This window comes from Pogona vitticeps, chromosome 3, assembly GCF_051106095.1.
Source record: "Pogona vitticeps strain Pit_001003342236 chromosome 3, PviZW2.1, whole genome shotgun sequence".
Taxonomy (NCBI): Eukaryota; Metazoa; Chordata; class Lepidosauria; order Squamata; family Agamidae; genus Pogona; species Pogona vitticeps.
In genome coordinates this window covers 83,127,148-83,142,148 of record NC_135785.1, presented here as the reverse complement: position 1 = coordinate 83,142,148, position 15,001 = coordinate 83,127,148, and the positions used below count along the sequence as shown (strand labels likewise).

The following is a 15,001-nucleotide window of genomic DNA, read 5'->3' as shown; positions in this document are numbered from 1 at the left end:
GCTCCAAAAACGCATTAGGGCTTATTTTCAGGGAATTTTTTTTCATGGACAACAATCTACATTTATTCAAATACAGTCATGTCAACTTCTTCTGGTTGCTGCACAATGGTGGAGAGCGGGGTTTCACTTAACTGGGGCTTACTAAGTTTTATTTTCAGGAAAATGGGGTAGATATTGGGCTAGAGTGTTACAAGTACCTTTCTGACACACAAATATGTCTCATATTTTCATCTATGAAACCTGAGGAAGTTGTAGGAGTTTGAATAGGTATCTGGATGAAAACTAAGAAGCCAAGGCTTAATCTAGATGAGACAGAAGTGCTGTGTTGGTAGAGAAATCTACCAATGGCCAGGATGATTTGTCTCAACTTTAGCTGATTTATCAGCTCAATACCACACATCTTGCTCTAGTTATCTATGCAATAGCTCCTGTGGTGAGACTGGACTACTGTAATACACCCTACACAGGTCTGCCTTGGAAGATGGTTTAGGAACTTGTACCAATGCTGAATGCAACTGTTCAGGGCTGACAGGAGATCAGAGCATATATCACAAGTACTGTACTAACTGTGCTGGTAGTCAATAGGCTTCTGAGTTCAGTTCAAAATGTTGACCATAACTTTTGAAAATCCTAAATAATGGGTAAAATAAAGGTAATGGTATTTGATTTGACCAAACTCCAGGAGGCAGTGGAAGACAGGAGGTCCTGGCGTGCTCTGATCCATGAGGTCACGAAGAGTCGGACATGACTAAACAACAACAAAAAAATGGGATTTGAAGCTCATCCAGACCAATATGATCCTGTGCTACCACTAAAATCAGGAACTTAAATCTTGCTCTTAGGACTCCACTGGGAAGTCATGAGATTGCAGGGCATAAAAGCAAGGACCTTTTCTGTGGTAGCTCCATCATTGTGCAACATCCTGACAAACAAAATTTGCTCTTCCTCCCCACTTGTGTGCTTTCTAAATGCTTTTACAAATATCTGGCGATTTGCCACTGCCTTAACCGATTAGATTATAATAGATTCAGGTTTTTAAAATATCAATGTTTAAATTGTTGATACTTTTGTTTATTGATTCTTTTATATGGCACAGTTTATAATTTTCCCAAAGCTTTTGCTTTCTACAATGATACGTTTTGGTGGTATTATTATAATAATGTTCAACAAACTCCATTTAAGATGATTTTATAACCCTTTAGGTTGTTTAGGAATTACTTGAAACACTTTAATTAATAGCTGTTTAATCACAATACATCTACTCCTGGAATTTAGCATTTATTGGGCAAGGCAACTATTTATTTATTTCCTCTTCAAAGAAGATAGCCACTTCAAACATTAACTCTGAGAAACAATGGGTACTTTCAGACAGTGAATTCCCAGCCCCCACTCTATTTCCCCCCCTTCTTGACAGATTTTTCTTGGAGGAAAAAAGATGAAAGCAGTGGAAAAATATAGGACATTTACACATCTAGACCACACTATCCAGGTAAAATGCCATGTTGCAGACACATAAATTGCTAGATGAATGGCATCAAGCAATGTAATCTCACATTACACGAGCAAACGTCCATTGCATTGGCACAGTAGCAGATTCTTTCCCTCTCCTGCAGCCCCTTCTCTTGCTCTCAAGGGTCACCAAATCCTTGCAAAGCAGGTATCTGGTCAAATCTAGAAGCAGATCCAGGAGGGCATGCAGTGTCAAGGAGAAATTTGATCCTCCCATGCATTCATTTTTTTGGGGAACAGAATCTTTGATATAATCCCTTGCCTGGAAACCTGCAGTGAGTGATTCAAGAAGATCCAGTGAATCTGAGAGAGAAGGAGGACTTTACATCTGGCTTTTGTATGACCAGGCCCAAAATGCTATCCATGATATATTATAACAGTACAGTCTTAATAATAATAATAATAATAATAATAATAATAATAATAATAATAATAATAATAATAATAATAATAATAATAATAAGAAGAAGAAGAAGAAGAAGAAGAAGAAGAAGAAGAAGAAGAAGAAGAAGAAGAAGAAGAAGAAGAAGAAGAAGAAGAAGAAGCTATGTGGTGCTTCTACATAGCCCAAATGTAAGGGCTGGTGACACTTTTATTAGACCACTAAAAAAAACACAAACATAAGCTAGTCTTTGACTCCACTTAGCCTAATGAAGACTCCAGTTTTCATCAGGCTGGGCACCACAAATGTGAGCAGTGGTACAAATAAGAAACTTAAAAGTTCCAGAAATCATGGCCAGCTTATGTGCCATGCTCCTTTGTTGAAAAGCATGTTTCTAGCTGGAAGGCTGCATGTCAGAGCTATAGGTCAGCTCTGCTGGTGTGGATTAGAATATTTCTTGGTAGGCAAAGGGTTGCCAATAGACATGGGGACGAATATCAAAATGAATCAAGATATTCATTGAATATCCCTCATTTGTCAGATATTTGTTGCTTTGTCCAGAGACCCCCAACGAATACGAAGCAATAAATATAACCCTTTTATAATCATCACTTTGTTCCCTATCTGCGTATGCCCCTGCGGATCAGCTGTTCCTCGGGGGCATAAGCAGAGAGGGCTTTTCCCTTGGGGTGGCTTTGCTGCGCGATCACTTTGTTCCCTGCTTTCCCCCTTCTTACTAAGCTTCGCGGGACTTAGTAAAAAGAGGGGGAAAGGGATCAAAGCACTGAAGGATCACTTTGATCCCTGCTTTCCCTCCTCTTGCTATGTCCCGGGGCATAGCAAGAGAAGGGAAAGCAAAAAAAACAAAAACAAAAAAAAAAGAAACAAAACAATCACACACCCCCGATGAATGACGAATTAATTCATTGTTCGTTGGTTCATGGGGGGGGGGCAATTTGTAGTTCATGGGTCAACAAGTTTGATGACCCACAAAGGAAGACAAAGCACCATTTTGGTGCTTCATCCCCATCTCTAGTTGCCAGTCATTCAGCAACCTCTCCCCGCTCTGTGGAAAAAATATAAACACTTCTGTGTGTCTCTATTCTCAGCTGAAAAAGGGTTATGTGTTTCAATACAAGGGGATCCTGGGAGGATACTAAATGACTGGCATCTGTTTCATTTCGCTTAGTTACTTGCAGAGCTGGAAGGGACCCTATAGATATTGAGTCCACGTGACTAACAAGATTGGAAGACACATTCTAATCCACATCCACTTTGACATTTGCTTTAGACAGAGCAGCCTGGCACAAATAACCATGATTTTTGGAACTTCTGTATTTGTTCTGTACCACGAACACACAACTCTTTGGTGCCCAACCTGATGAAAACCTGTATGAGGTCAAAAACTAGGTTATGTTCATGATTTTTCAATAGCCTAATAAAGGTACCACTTGCCATGGCTATATCCTCTCTGAAGAGCTAAAACAGCAATTCTGATCCTCTTTTGAATCTACTAATCACAGAATCTTCCTGATATTGTCCCATAGCTTCCACTGCTCTTATATAGCATTCATTTAAGTGCATAGCATTCCGGACATTTAGTAGTTTTCTTTTTGCACGGGTAGAAATAGGGGATCTGAGGTCAGAGATGAGCTTTCCCATGTATCATAATTAAAATGCCACCTGTGCTAAATGACTGTGCTGTATGGTGAATATTCAAAGAGTTTATTAGTTCTGATAAGATTTCCTTAAGATAATTTATGAACCTCAGTGAACATGTCCTTAAAAGTAGTGGGATTAGGAACAATAATAAATAACCTTTATTTTGACTGGTTCAGAATGCTATTCCAACAGGATATAATGTTCTGAGCTAAGATCAACAAAGATGCCATGATGCTATTCCTGGAATCACTGACCAAGTCTCCAGTTGCATCTGTAGGTTTCTACAAGCTTCATGCACTAGATGAAAAGGATTTGCCTGGAAGTAATTACATCATGAGGGAACATAAAACTTAACGAGAAGGATTCCAAACATCTGAGTGTCATAATTCCATGCATAACTCTGAGAAAAAGTCTGGAACTGGAATCAGCCCAGTGCATTCAAATTAAATGCTCTCACCATTAATAATCTTTTTACAGCAAGCACATTGAGATAGAGGAGGAAAATATAACATAGACACAATGAGTTGATAGGATGCATGCTACATTGTAGTTTAGTGTTATGGGAGCAATCCTAAATGACCCTTGGAGCTGGGCATTGCAGATTGCCTCTCCAGTGAGATTATCAGAATGAGTCTGGAAAGTTTTTGACATTTTGCTATATTACCAAATCTGGATAAATGGCAAATAACCTCAACTACGGTAAGTAAAAAAATATTAAGAAACAACAACAACAACTTCAAAATTCATGGTTTTGTTACCATTTTTTGGTAACTTCCTCTTGCTGATAAAATATATATATATACACACACACATATATATATGAACTTTTAAAACCTTACTGATAGCGATTTCTGTCCTTCAAAGAATTTCTCCGGGAATTCACACCATCATATTCGATAAAATTGTCTTCCGCATCGTCAGATTCTAAACGGCGATTACAGCTCCGAATCGTTTGAAATATATAATTGGCTGTTGATTCCTTTTCCACATCATGTATGCCATCTTGCCCTATCCGTTGTAAATAATGATCTTGTCCACTGTACTCTGCAACAAACTGGGAAAGAAAAAGCACATAAGCACTGAAAACTGATAATTTAACAATGCTTAGGTGACCACAAGTTAAATACTATGGCAGCTACAGCAGCATCTTGAGCAAAGCAAGTATCGCAGATCATCCTGTAATGCTTCCTACCAGCTGAAATCCTACAAGGTCTACTTTACAGCACAGTCTTAACCTTCTGCACTCAGAAGTGTGTCCTACCGAATACCGTACTACCATGTTTTCAGGCAAATATTGTACTTAATAACCAAAACACCAACAACCATCTCAAATTCTGCTGCTTGACACACATACAGGCATATTGCTACATGTTCTATGCTTAGTTGAACTTGCACAGTACATAATGAATTAATTAAAAAGATAGCATGTATTTATTTAAAGTACTTATATACTGCTCAGCTTAGTGCAGGGAAGTACTTTAAGCAGTTTAGAGCAAAAACAATAACCCATTGACCCCAAAGCAGACTCATGTTAGCACCCACGAATAAATCACAAACCATAATTAGAAATTCAGATGGAGGTGGAATCAGGAATCACAAATATAAACTAACTTAAAAGACGACAACCTTGAATGCTTTAAAATCCTGTCAAAAGGTGGGTGGGAGGGGGTCAGATGTCCTTCTAGCAGGAGCCCACCCACTCTATAAGGATGGGGCCATGACCGAGAAGGCATGATTTCTGATTAACAGTCATTTTTACCTCTCTCAGTGTGGCCACCCAAAGAAGCAAGGCCTGTGAAGAATGGGTGGCACGGGCTGATGTTCTGAGGGAAAGACACGCTGATAAATAAACTGTTAAGGGATTTATAAGCTAAAATAAAAATTTTCAACCAGGCCCTGAAAGCAACAGGAAGCCAACGCAGTTGAGCCAGAACTGGCTAGATGCAATCAAACTTGTTCACACCCAACACCAGTCTGGCCACCGCACTCTGCATCTTTTGCAATCTCCTGATGTAACTTCTGTCATTCTGTGCTGAACTAAGAATGGCCTTCCTGGATCACATTAAAGGCCTAGCTACTCCAACATTATGCTTTCTATGGTGGGAACTATAAACCTCTGGGAAGCGCCACCCCCAAAGGAAAAAGAAAACATGACTTGAGGGCAATAAGCTTGACTCATGTATCTAAACACATTTTTGCTGCAATTCTGAACAGACTTCCCTGGAAGTAAACTAAAATAATAGGATCAAAGGTTTATTTCAGTTATATGTCACAGGATCACACCATTGATATATTAAGGTTATTATCAATGTCCCCTTTTATAATTAAGGGATTTATTGTTTGGAAAAAAAAGCAAATGCTAGATTCTTTAGACATCTAGGATGCAGCCTATAAGCAGAACAAACTATTTTATCTTTTCAAAAATGAAAGCTGCACTTTAAGATGCAAGTGATAATTTTTAACAAGATAGCCATCAACACTTTGGGTATCAAACTTTAATTCTGCTTTACCTACCACCCTTCAGTTCAGGTCACTGTGCAATAGAGGTCTATGCTGTTGGTAACACAGATACTGCTGTTTACCTAAAACTTAAAAGGCAACATTTCTTTAGAAAGAACCACAAAACCAGAGTACTTCACTGTGAGAATGTGGTAACTAATCTACTATATTTTCACTAATTCAAGAACAGAGAATCCAAAGAAACGTAGCAATTGTTCCACAAGCCAAAGGGAGCATTAGCTTTGTTTTTCTCCACTAACACAATTCCCTTGGGGGGGGGGGGGTCAGCATGCAAACTTTTCAAACAAAAACAAAGAGCGTATGATTTTTTTTTTAAACCAATGAGCTGCCACAAGCCTCTTACATGAACTTAAGCAGATCTCTGGATCACAGTCTACATTCCCAACACCAAACACTGACAAACTACTAGGTATTATACAACTTAGATTGCAATTGTACCAGTGGTAATCTTAACAATGAATGGGAAATTGGCATTGAGTATTTACAGAAGCCAATGAACGAAGCACTACAAATAAAACTGTAGAGAAGCACCTGTAGTTCTCCAACCATCTAGTCCAAAATGGTCTAGATCCAATATCAACAACCTTGCAAAAGGTTAATGCAACATTAGGGACCTCTATTTTCTTCATTTGTTTACCACGTAACTGTAAAACTATATGTCCTTTTTAATATGCACCCAATTATAAATTAATGCAGTAATTATTACAGTCCCTAGAGATAATAATGGTCTTTTTTTTATTAATTTACCTCCAGTGTTTCATCTTGAGAGTTATATTGAGGACATAGTCTAATGAGACTCGCAGCTCCGTCCAAAACTTCACAGAGTTCTTTTAAAAACACACCACAGAAAGGAACAACTTTACAGCCTGGGATATTGAGAGCTCTGTTGACCACTTTTCTATATTCAGAAGACGATTCATGTTGTGCCATAGCATCTTTCAAGCTTCGCATCGTTTCAATATCAGACTGGTCCATGAATTGCCACATTTTTAACACTTTTCTTGATCTATTTTGGAGAAAGAAGAGTGAACACATGTTAAACTAAAGTTAAGCAGTCCAAATTTGTTACAGTACAGCTGGATGGACTGCATTCAAAGTTCATTACCAATTTTTTTAAATAAAGAGATACAGCTAATCAAATTATGGACGAAGTTCAATATGCAAAAGAAGTAAAACCTGGATTTCTGAAAATTCTTCCTAAAACCAGTTGAGTTTTAAAATTAGAGTTCTTTTTCTCAGTCTGGAATTGAGACTTAATAAATGCTATGTAATTTAATTAATAATGAAAGTGAAATTGATATCGTCTTAGGGTACATTTTTCATTCAATAGCTGTGCCTTATTCCAGAGTTTTCTGTGAGTCTATCATAAGTCATTTTCCATTTATACTGTAACTATCTTGTAATTTTCTACTGTTTTTTTCTTTTTCCCCCTAAAAAAACTATTACAGAGAAAAAGATGGAATAGTTGCATAACATATTTTGACTGGAAATTCTAGGGTCGAAATGCAATTCTTAGACCCAGTTAGAGTTCAACATTTCTACAAGTTCTGTTGATTCAATGGGTCCATTTTAGTTGGGCCCAGGATTCTTCTGTTCAAAACCACCCTTAAAATCAGACAAGCTACTTGCAGGAGCATGCTTCTAGCTGGTGGCACTACAGATGTAGTGAAAATACAAAGAAAGCCTTGGTGACATGCTTGCACAGCTCCTTTATTTGAAACGCACCCGTTACTTTTATGTGTTGGTGAAACACTATAATATCTAATTCTAGGTATTTAAAAGTCTCTAGATTTGCAAAAATCAAATCTATAAAAATAAAAAACCCACTTTTGTTAACTACAAAAGAGACCCACCCTAGCAGAGACAAACAATGGGCGATATTATCCACAGTCTTTCAGGATTTATACATCCTCCAGTATCAAAGACTATAAACCCTTATATATAGTGTTGGTATAGGCGGAGCACATGTAAGGTAGTAAAACCACAGCATCTGTGTCCTGCTCTTCCTGACTCTCATCCACTGATTAGTTTTGCCCACAGAATTAATCCATAGACAAGGTTAAAATGTGTGCAATAATTAAAACCAAAGCATAAGCCAATGGGAGAATGTTCGTTGTTATTAAGTCTAGCCTTTCAAAAGACTGGCACGTGGACAGAAGGTGGTGTTGGACTAGAGATATGAGCGCTGGCCAACTCTTCCTAATACAGATGAATGCTCTTCATATGACTTCATCAGTAGATAATATGCCTAATATTACAAACTTGTGAAGCAAAATCCCTTCCAAGTACAGAAGATGGGATCAAGGGATTATAGAATGGATATAAGAAAAACTGCAAATACAATGAATGGTTATGAGACCAAGTGCAAATATTTGAAATTATTGGATTTCTTTTACTTTTTTGCTACACCTTTTAGACCATACCTCTCTCCTCCCCATGCCTGCTTACCTCTTTTCTTTCTTGTGCTATGCTCAGTATGATACTATTGCAGTTCCCCAGTATGCACGCTACAGGGGATTGGGGTGCAGGTGAGTTAGGAAACAAAAAAAAAACCAGGAACTAATTAATGTTCATAATGACAATATTTATAATGAAAATGAGTGGGGATTTTTAATATCTGGGGGTTGGCAAGAAGTAACCTTTATTTATGTACAGTAATATGTCCTTCCTTTTCATTGCTAGATTGGCTCTTTCCATTAGAAAGAAAGAATTATGCTTTGTTTTTGGTTTAAGCATGTTTATGTTTCCCATTTAACTTGTGTATATTTTAGAAAGATAAATGACATTGTCTCTAGAGTATTCTGAGAAAAGACCTATTTTTCACCAAATTTAACCTCTGTCATCCATTTTATTCAGTTTTCTCAAAACTGTTACCATAAACTTGCTGGGCAACATAAATGATGCAACTTAGCAACAACACACTGTTTAGTACAGTGACTGATGGAGTGCTGCTTGGAGTTTTTTTTTAAGAAGGACAGCTGTGTGTAACAGAAGCTGCAATTTAATCTATGTTGGATTCTTCTGTGAAGAATGAGCTGCAAGTACCTGAGCCCTGCCAAGAACTCCATGACAGCATTGTAGTTGCCCATGTTCCAGCAGCATTTGGCCACATGAACTGCATAGGAGAAGACTTCTCGTTTTTCTTCCATAGAGCCCGCAGTCAGAATCAGCCATGTCACCCAAGAACTCACCTTAATAGATAAAATACAAATAATTTTGTTTATTTGATTTTAAAAATCTGAGTTTGTACTTCTGTTTTCTACTCACCTATCTTACTGCAGACTGAATGAACTGAAACATTAAATACAGGTTGGCATAGACTGTTTTGTTCCAAACAGAACTGTAAACATTTGAACACAATAGGTGTGATCTTTTTCTACTTGTTTTAAAAAAACTCCACCCCCACATTGAGATGAAAATGCACAATATATAATTTGTTTCACTCAGACACAGATCTAAGCAACAAATTTGCAGCTATATGTGATACAGCAGGACCCCCATATCCATGGAGGATTGGTTCTAATCTCCCCCTGTGGATGCTGAAAAACACAGATACCTGTAATAGTGAACACTATACCTAACATGGTAAAAGAAAAAAACCCCAAAAAATATGTATTTTCACCATGTATTACCAGAACTGGCCACTAGAGGAAGCCAGACATCATGCTATGCATTCTTTACCAACAAGAATATGTAGCATGGTCTCACGCTCCCTCTAGTGGCCAGTTCTGGTAGATACATCATGAAAACATGTATTTCTATTTTTTTTTAAATTATTTTTAATATTTTCAGGCCACAGGTAAGTGAAACTGCAGATATTAACCCTGTTGATATGGGGGTTCTATTGTACACTGCATATCTGCTTAAATAATAGTTCTTCATATAGATATGTGAATTCTTTATATACAACACTTTAAAACATACAGTACTCTTGAACTGTGACTTCCAAGAATGCCTAATTTTCTGATCTTTTTTATGAGCAATAGCAGTATTCAGACTGTGTGGACTTGAGCCAGTAAATTAGATTAGTAGTACAACACAAATGAATGTAAACCATGCTCTTGGAGTCTGAGAGCCAATTTTATGCTGTTGGATCTCCTGTAGACTGTCCCTCACTTCCAATTTCGTTTAAAAATAAAACCATTTGGGTGGATGAAGATAAAAAACACAGACGTATTAGAAGGAAACTGGTGCTCTGAGACCTTTGCAGAAGTGCCAGATGTTTATTTTTTTCAGGGGAAAAGGTTTTTTCACATGGCAAAGGACCAGGAGCCCGGATGCACCAAGGGCCTGAAAATGTACAGGGAACTACAGGAAGCTCATAAGGTTTGCGTTGCCCACCAAGGTTTTGGCTATGGATCCAAGGAAATTGTCACTCTAGACTGCTAGTGCCATTGGTCCTAGCAGGACCATGGTAGAATTAATTCTAGGATTTACTGTGGATGCTAAATCAGAAGACTCAAGACCACAAAAGACCAAAGCTGCCCTTCTGAGCATACTTATTTAGAAGTAATCACCACTTAAATCAGCAAAACCTGCTTCTGAATAATGATGAATAGGACTGAATTCAAAATAATCTATACACTACAGGCTGTAAATGGACTTGATATGGGTTGCCTTCAGGTAAAGAAACTGTACTCAGTTCTGAGCTTCTCATATTATTAGAAATGTACAGTATATACAATCTGATTCTTTTCCTTTTTTCTTTCTTTCTTTCTTTCTTTTTGTGAGAATGGGATACAAAACCTCTAAGGAGAAAGTACCAAATCTTTTTGTTTTTATGGAATAAAAGACAATATTCTTTCTAAAATCACTTGCAGTTTTTTTAAATTTCACTCAACTTTTTTATATGCATGGCATGCCACAGTGAATCTTTCTGTGTGTAAGAAATAATTTAGAACCAGTACATTCAATCTAGTGTGTGGTTTTCACTTTTGCATTAATCCCATATTCTCAGTATGATCATATAGCCTAACATCTAATTGTGGTTGGTGAAAACACAATTAAGTTAATGGCCAAAATCCTGCTACATAAGCCACAGCCAAATTTTCACCAAGGTGGAAGTCTTATCCAAGAAATACAGTGGTGCCTCGCTTAACGAGCGCACCGCATAATGACGAAATCGCATAGCGATCCGTTTTTTCTGATCGCTAATGCGATCGCTTAACGTTTTTCTTATAGGGCACAATTCGCTTTGCGAAGACCGGTAAGCGTTTCGCTTACCGATCTTCGCAAAACGAAGCCCGACGATCAGCTGTTCGGTGGCCAAAATGGCCGCCGGAAGCCCGGAAATGGCCCAAAATGGCCGTGCGCAGCATTTTCACGCCCTCGTTAAGCGAGGCAAGGGCGCGTAAATGGCTGCCGGCCATTACGAAGCTTTGCTGAACGGTGAGTATTTGGCCCATTTGGAACGCACTAAACCATGTTTAATGCGTTCCAATGGAAATCCCTTCCCTGTTCAACGATGCTTCAGCATAGCGAAGGTTAATCCGGAACGGATTAACCTCGCTATGCGAGGCACCACTGTAGTTCAGTGCATGGCTAGTACTCGCAAATTGTTAGTGTGTGGTAACATCCTATAAATGCACAATCAGATTAGCAGACTACCTAGGCTTAACTCCCCGTGAATTTACACAGGCAAAACTTTGAGCCATGCCAAGTCCAAAAGAATTTCAGCCAGTTTTGTTTTTGTTCAAAACTTGATCATACGTAGATCTTGACTACACCAACCGGAAAATGTACAATTTATTTTCCCACAACATTAATTAAATAAAAGAAAAGAAAACAAAGAAAGAAAGAAAGAAAGAAAAAGTGTACAGTATTTCACATGGAAGCCTAATTAAAAACAACTGGGCTTTTTGACAGTGAGATTCCCAAGGGTCTGAGATTTTCTTCTTTTTGTTGTATAAACATTTATCAAGATGAGATAATAAATGTACACTTCATTTTTTACATTTTGTTTCCTTTTTCTTTGCTCCTGAACTATTTGTTATTTATGCTTACACACATTTCTTTGTTGCAAGAGCTATAAGCGATAAAAATAAATTTCCTTTTAAAAAAAGGAGGAAGGAAGAACAAAAAGATGTACTTCATTTTCTACTAACAAATAGATTTAAAAATGCAAACCAAATTTGTAAAGCTAGCCAGAACAGTGTGTTAAACTAATTAAAAGGGGGGAAAAGGTAAATAAGTGAAACCCCAAAAGATTACATATACTGGAATGCTATTTTAAGCTAATTTGGATAATCATTTGCTCCTGTACATCTGACTGCTAATTATTAGGATGGCAAATCCAATAAAGCAAAGAATAAGACCCAGATAATTATATATCTGCTTTCACTCAGATCTTCAGCGTAAGCTACTTATTTAGTTATTTACTACATTTGAGTCACATAGTAACTGTCACTCTCAGGATGATGCAATCTAGCAAAAGAAAAGGAATTAAAGTCTCAGCAAATTTATACGTTTGGGGTCATCAAACACTGTGTTTTTTAAAACATCTACCAATGATCAACTGCTCCCTCGAGGAACCAACATTTTCATTGATGCTGGCAAGCTTATACTTGCTTTTCAGTCTCAGTTTTCAGGTGATGGAAGACCTCCAGATGCATTAGAAGAACCTTGTGCACAATGTAATTCAACATAAACCCAACTCTACTAATATTCAACATGTGCTTTTCACCTGAGAAAAAAAGAGGCATCTCAGAAAATTCAGGTTACTTGGAAGGGCATCCAACACCAAGTTGTTAGTTTGCATTGTATAGTATCTACAAGAAACGGTGCCAAAACACAAAGCAAAAGGTCTCTGAAAGGAATGATTTTCTCTGAAAGCTATCAGGAACCAGGCTGATCATACAACCACAAACATTAGGAACTACATCCTTGGCTCTATGCTATTCCACAGGCAAATTTGCATAATATGGAAAGTAGACAGACTATCAATAATTTGCATTATATTGCAGCTCAGATTTTGAGATCTGAAATACAACAACCTTAAATAAATATTATTGAACAATTTATTTGTAGCCTTGCATTGTTAATTTTAAAATTATATAAACTACTGAGATACTAAAGCAGCCTCTCTTACCCACTTTATCTCATGACCAAATAAAGGCTATGTTTCGACTTTTTTATCTGTTAAGATTGCCTGTAAAGATTTCAGGGATGACCCTGAAAGTATGAACCCCACCGAACTAGAACCGTCAATCTAATGTTTGCAAATGCCACATTAAAGAGGAAACACAAAAGTCAATTTACAGCAGGGGTCAGGGAACTTTTTTACCTTTTACCCCCCCAAAAAAATTATATATGCCGACATTACCCCCTTGATTCGAAAGGAAGGATATCATACATTATTTGAATTTAAAATATTATTGAATCTACACAGGCTGTGTACCGAACTAGCAGGATCCACCAAATTTGATAAAGATATGCACTATTTTTGCTGGAACAAATTGCACTACAGCCATGGTGTGGTATAGGGAGTAGTAAGGTTCCAACGTGCCTAGCAAGTTGCATTAAATTTTTGCTAGCTCGCAGAGAATTTAATCATCATCAGTGGCTACCAGAGTGGTGCTAGCAATGGCATGCTTGCTAGAGACAGCCAACGCAGAATTGGGGAGGGGGCTTTCCCTACCACTTTAATCATTCTATGTGTGGTGTGCAAAAAGGAACAAACCAGGCTAAAGGTCATGTCACCCACCCTGGGGCCACAGCCCAATATCAAAGGACCAGTGTGCTTTTTTTATCATCATCAATGGAAAACTCAGCAGTGGTCAGAGGATTGGAAAAGATTAGTCTACATCCCAGTCCCAAAGAAGGGCAGTGCCAAAGAATGCTCTAACTACCATACAATTGCACTCATTTCACACACAACAAGGTTATGATCAAAATCCTCCAAGGCAGGCTTCAGCAGTACATGGACCAAGAACTCCCAGAAGTACAAGCTGGATTTCGAAGGGGCAGAGGAACTAGAGACCAAATTGCTAACATGCACTGGATTATGGAGAAAGCCAGAGAGTTCCATAAAAACATCTCCTTCTGCTTCATTGATTACGGAAAAGCATGGCAGAAAGTGAGGAGGAATTAAAGAACCTCTTAATGAGGGTGAAAGAGGAGAGTGCAAAAAATGGCCTGAAGCTCAACATCAAAAAAAGGAAGATCATGGCCACTGGTCCCATCACCTTCTGGCAAATAGAAGGGGAAGAGATGGAGGCAGTGACAGATTTCACTTTCTTGGGCTCCATGATCACTGCAGATGGTGACAGCAGCCACGAAATTCAAAGATGCCTGCCTCTTGGGAGGAAAGCAATGATAAACCTAGACAGCACCTTAAAAAACCATCCTTCTCTCCCGTCTTAATTCAGTTTCTCTTTTGCTTGCCTGCCTGTTCATTTTCAGGTCGGAGTAGTCTCTCTCTCTCTCTCTCTCTCTCTCTCTCTCTCTCTCTCTCTCTCTCACACACACACACACACACACACATCGATCCATCCACCCTCCCTCCATTTTGTACATTTAAATAAGCTTGATGAAGTCCTCGGTCTCTCGCACCTTTCTTTCTTCCCTCCTTCCCTGCTGCTTCTTTGCAGTCATTTCCGGAGGAAGCAGTCATTCAGAAGCCCCGGATTGATTGATTGCCTGGGGCTAATCCCCAGGTGCAACCAATCAAGGAGCTTATCTCCCGATCAGTCTAAAAGAACGGAGCATTTAGGAGTGCCCTGTTGCAACGAAGGAAGTAACAGAGAGAGGTGGTTTACAATTAAAGCTTTGGCTGCAGAGGGTGGGGGTGGGTGGGAGGGAGGGGGGTAGCAGCCTGCTCATTACCCCCAGGATTTTCACTTTTATCCCATTTGGGGTAATTTACCCCTGTTCCCCAACCTATGGTCTAGGGTAAACTGGTTTGGACAGGGTCTTTGGGTTATAGGGAGT

General features: G+C 38.5%; 1 protein-coding gene across 9 annotated transcripts in view; it reads right to left on the bottom strand.

Annotated features, from left to right (window-relative positions):
• Positions 1-15,001, bottom strand: part of PLCE1 (phospholipase C epsilon 1) — a 201,661-nt gene that overhangs the window by 65,541 nt on the left and 121,119 nt on the right. For all 9 annotated transcript variants that reach the window (XM_072995309.2, XM_072995312.2, XM_072995313.2 and 6 more), the window contains 3 exons: positions 9,119-9,264; positions 6,821-7,079; positions 4,393-4,607 (listed from right to left, as the gene is read on the bottom strand). In XM_072995309.2, the coding sequence (XP_072851410.2) occupies positions 4,393-4,607; positions 6,821-7,079; positions 9,119-9,264 (620 nt within the window). The remainder of the gene's footprint in view (positions 1-4,392; positions 4,608-6,820; positions 7,080-9,118; positions 9,265-15,001) is intronic.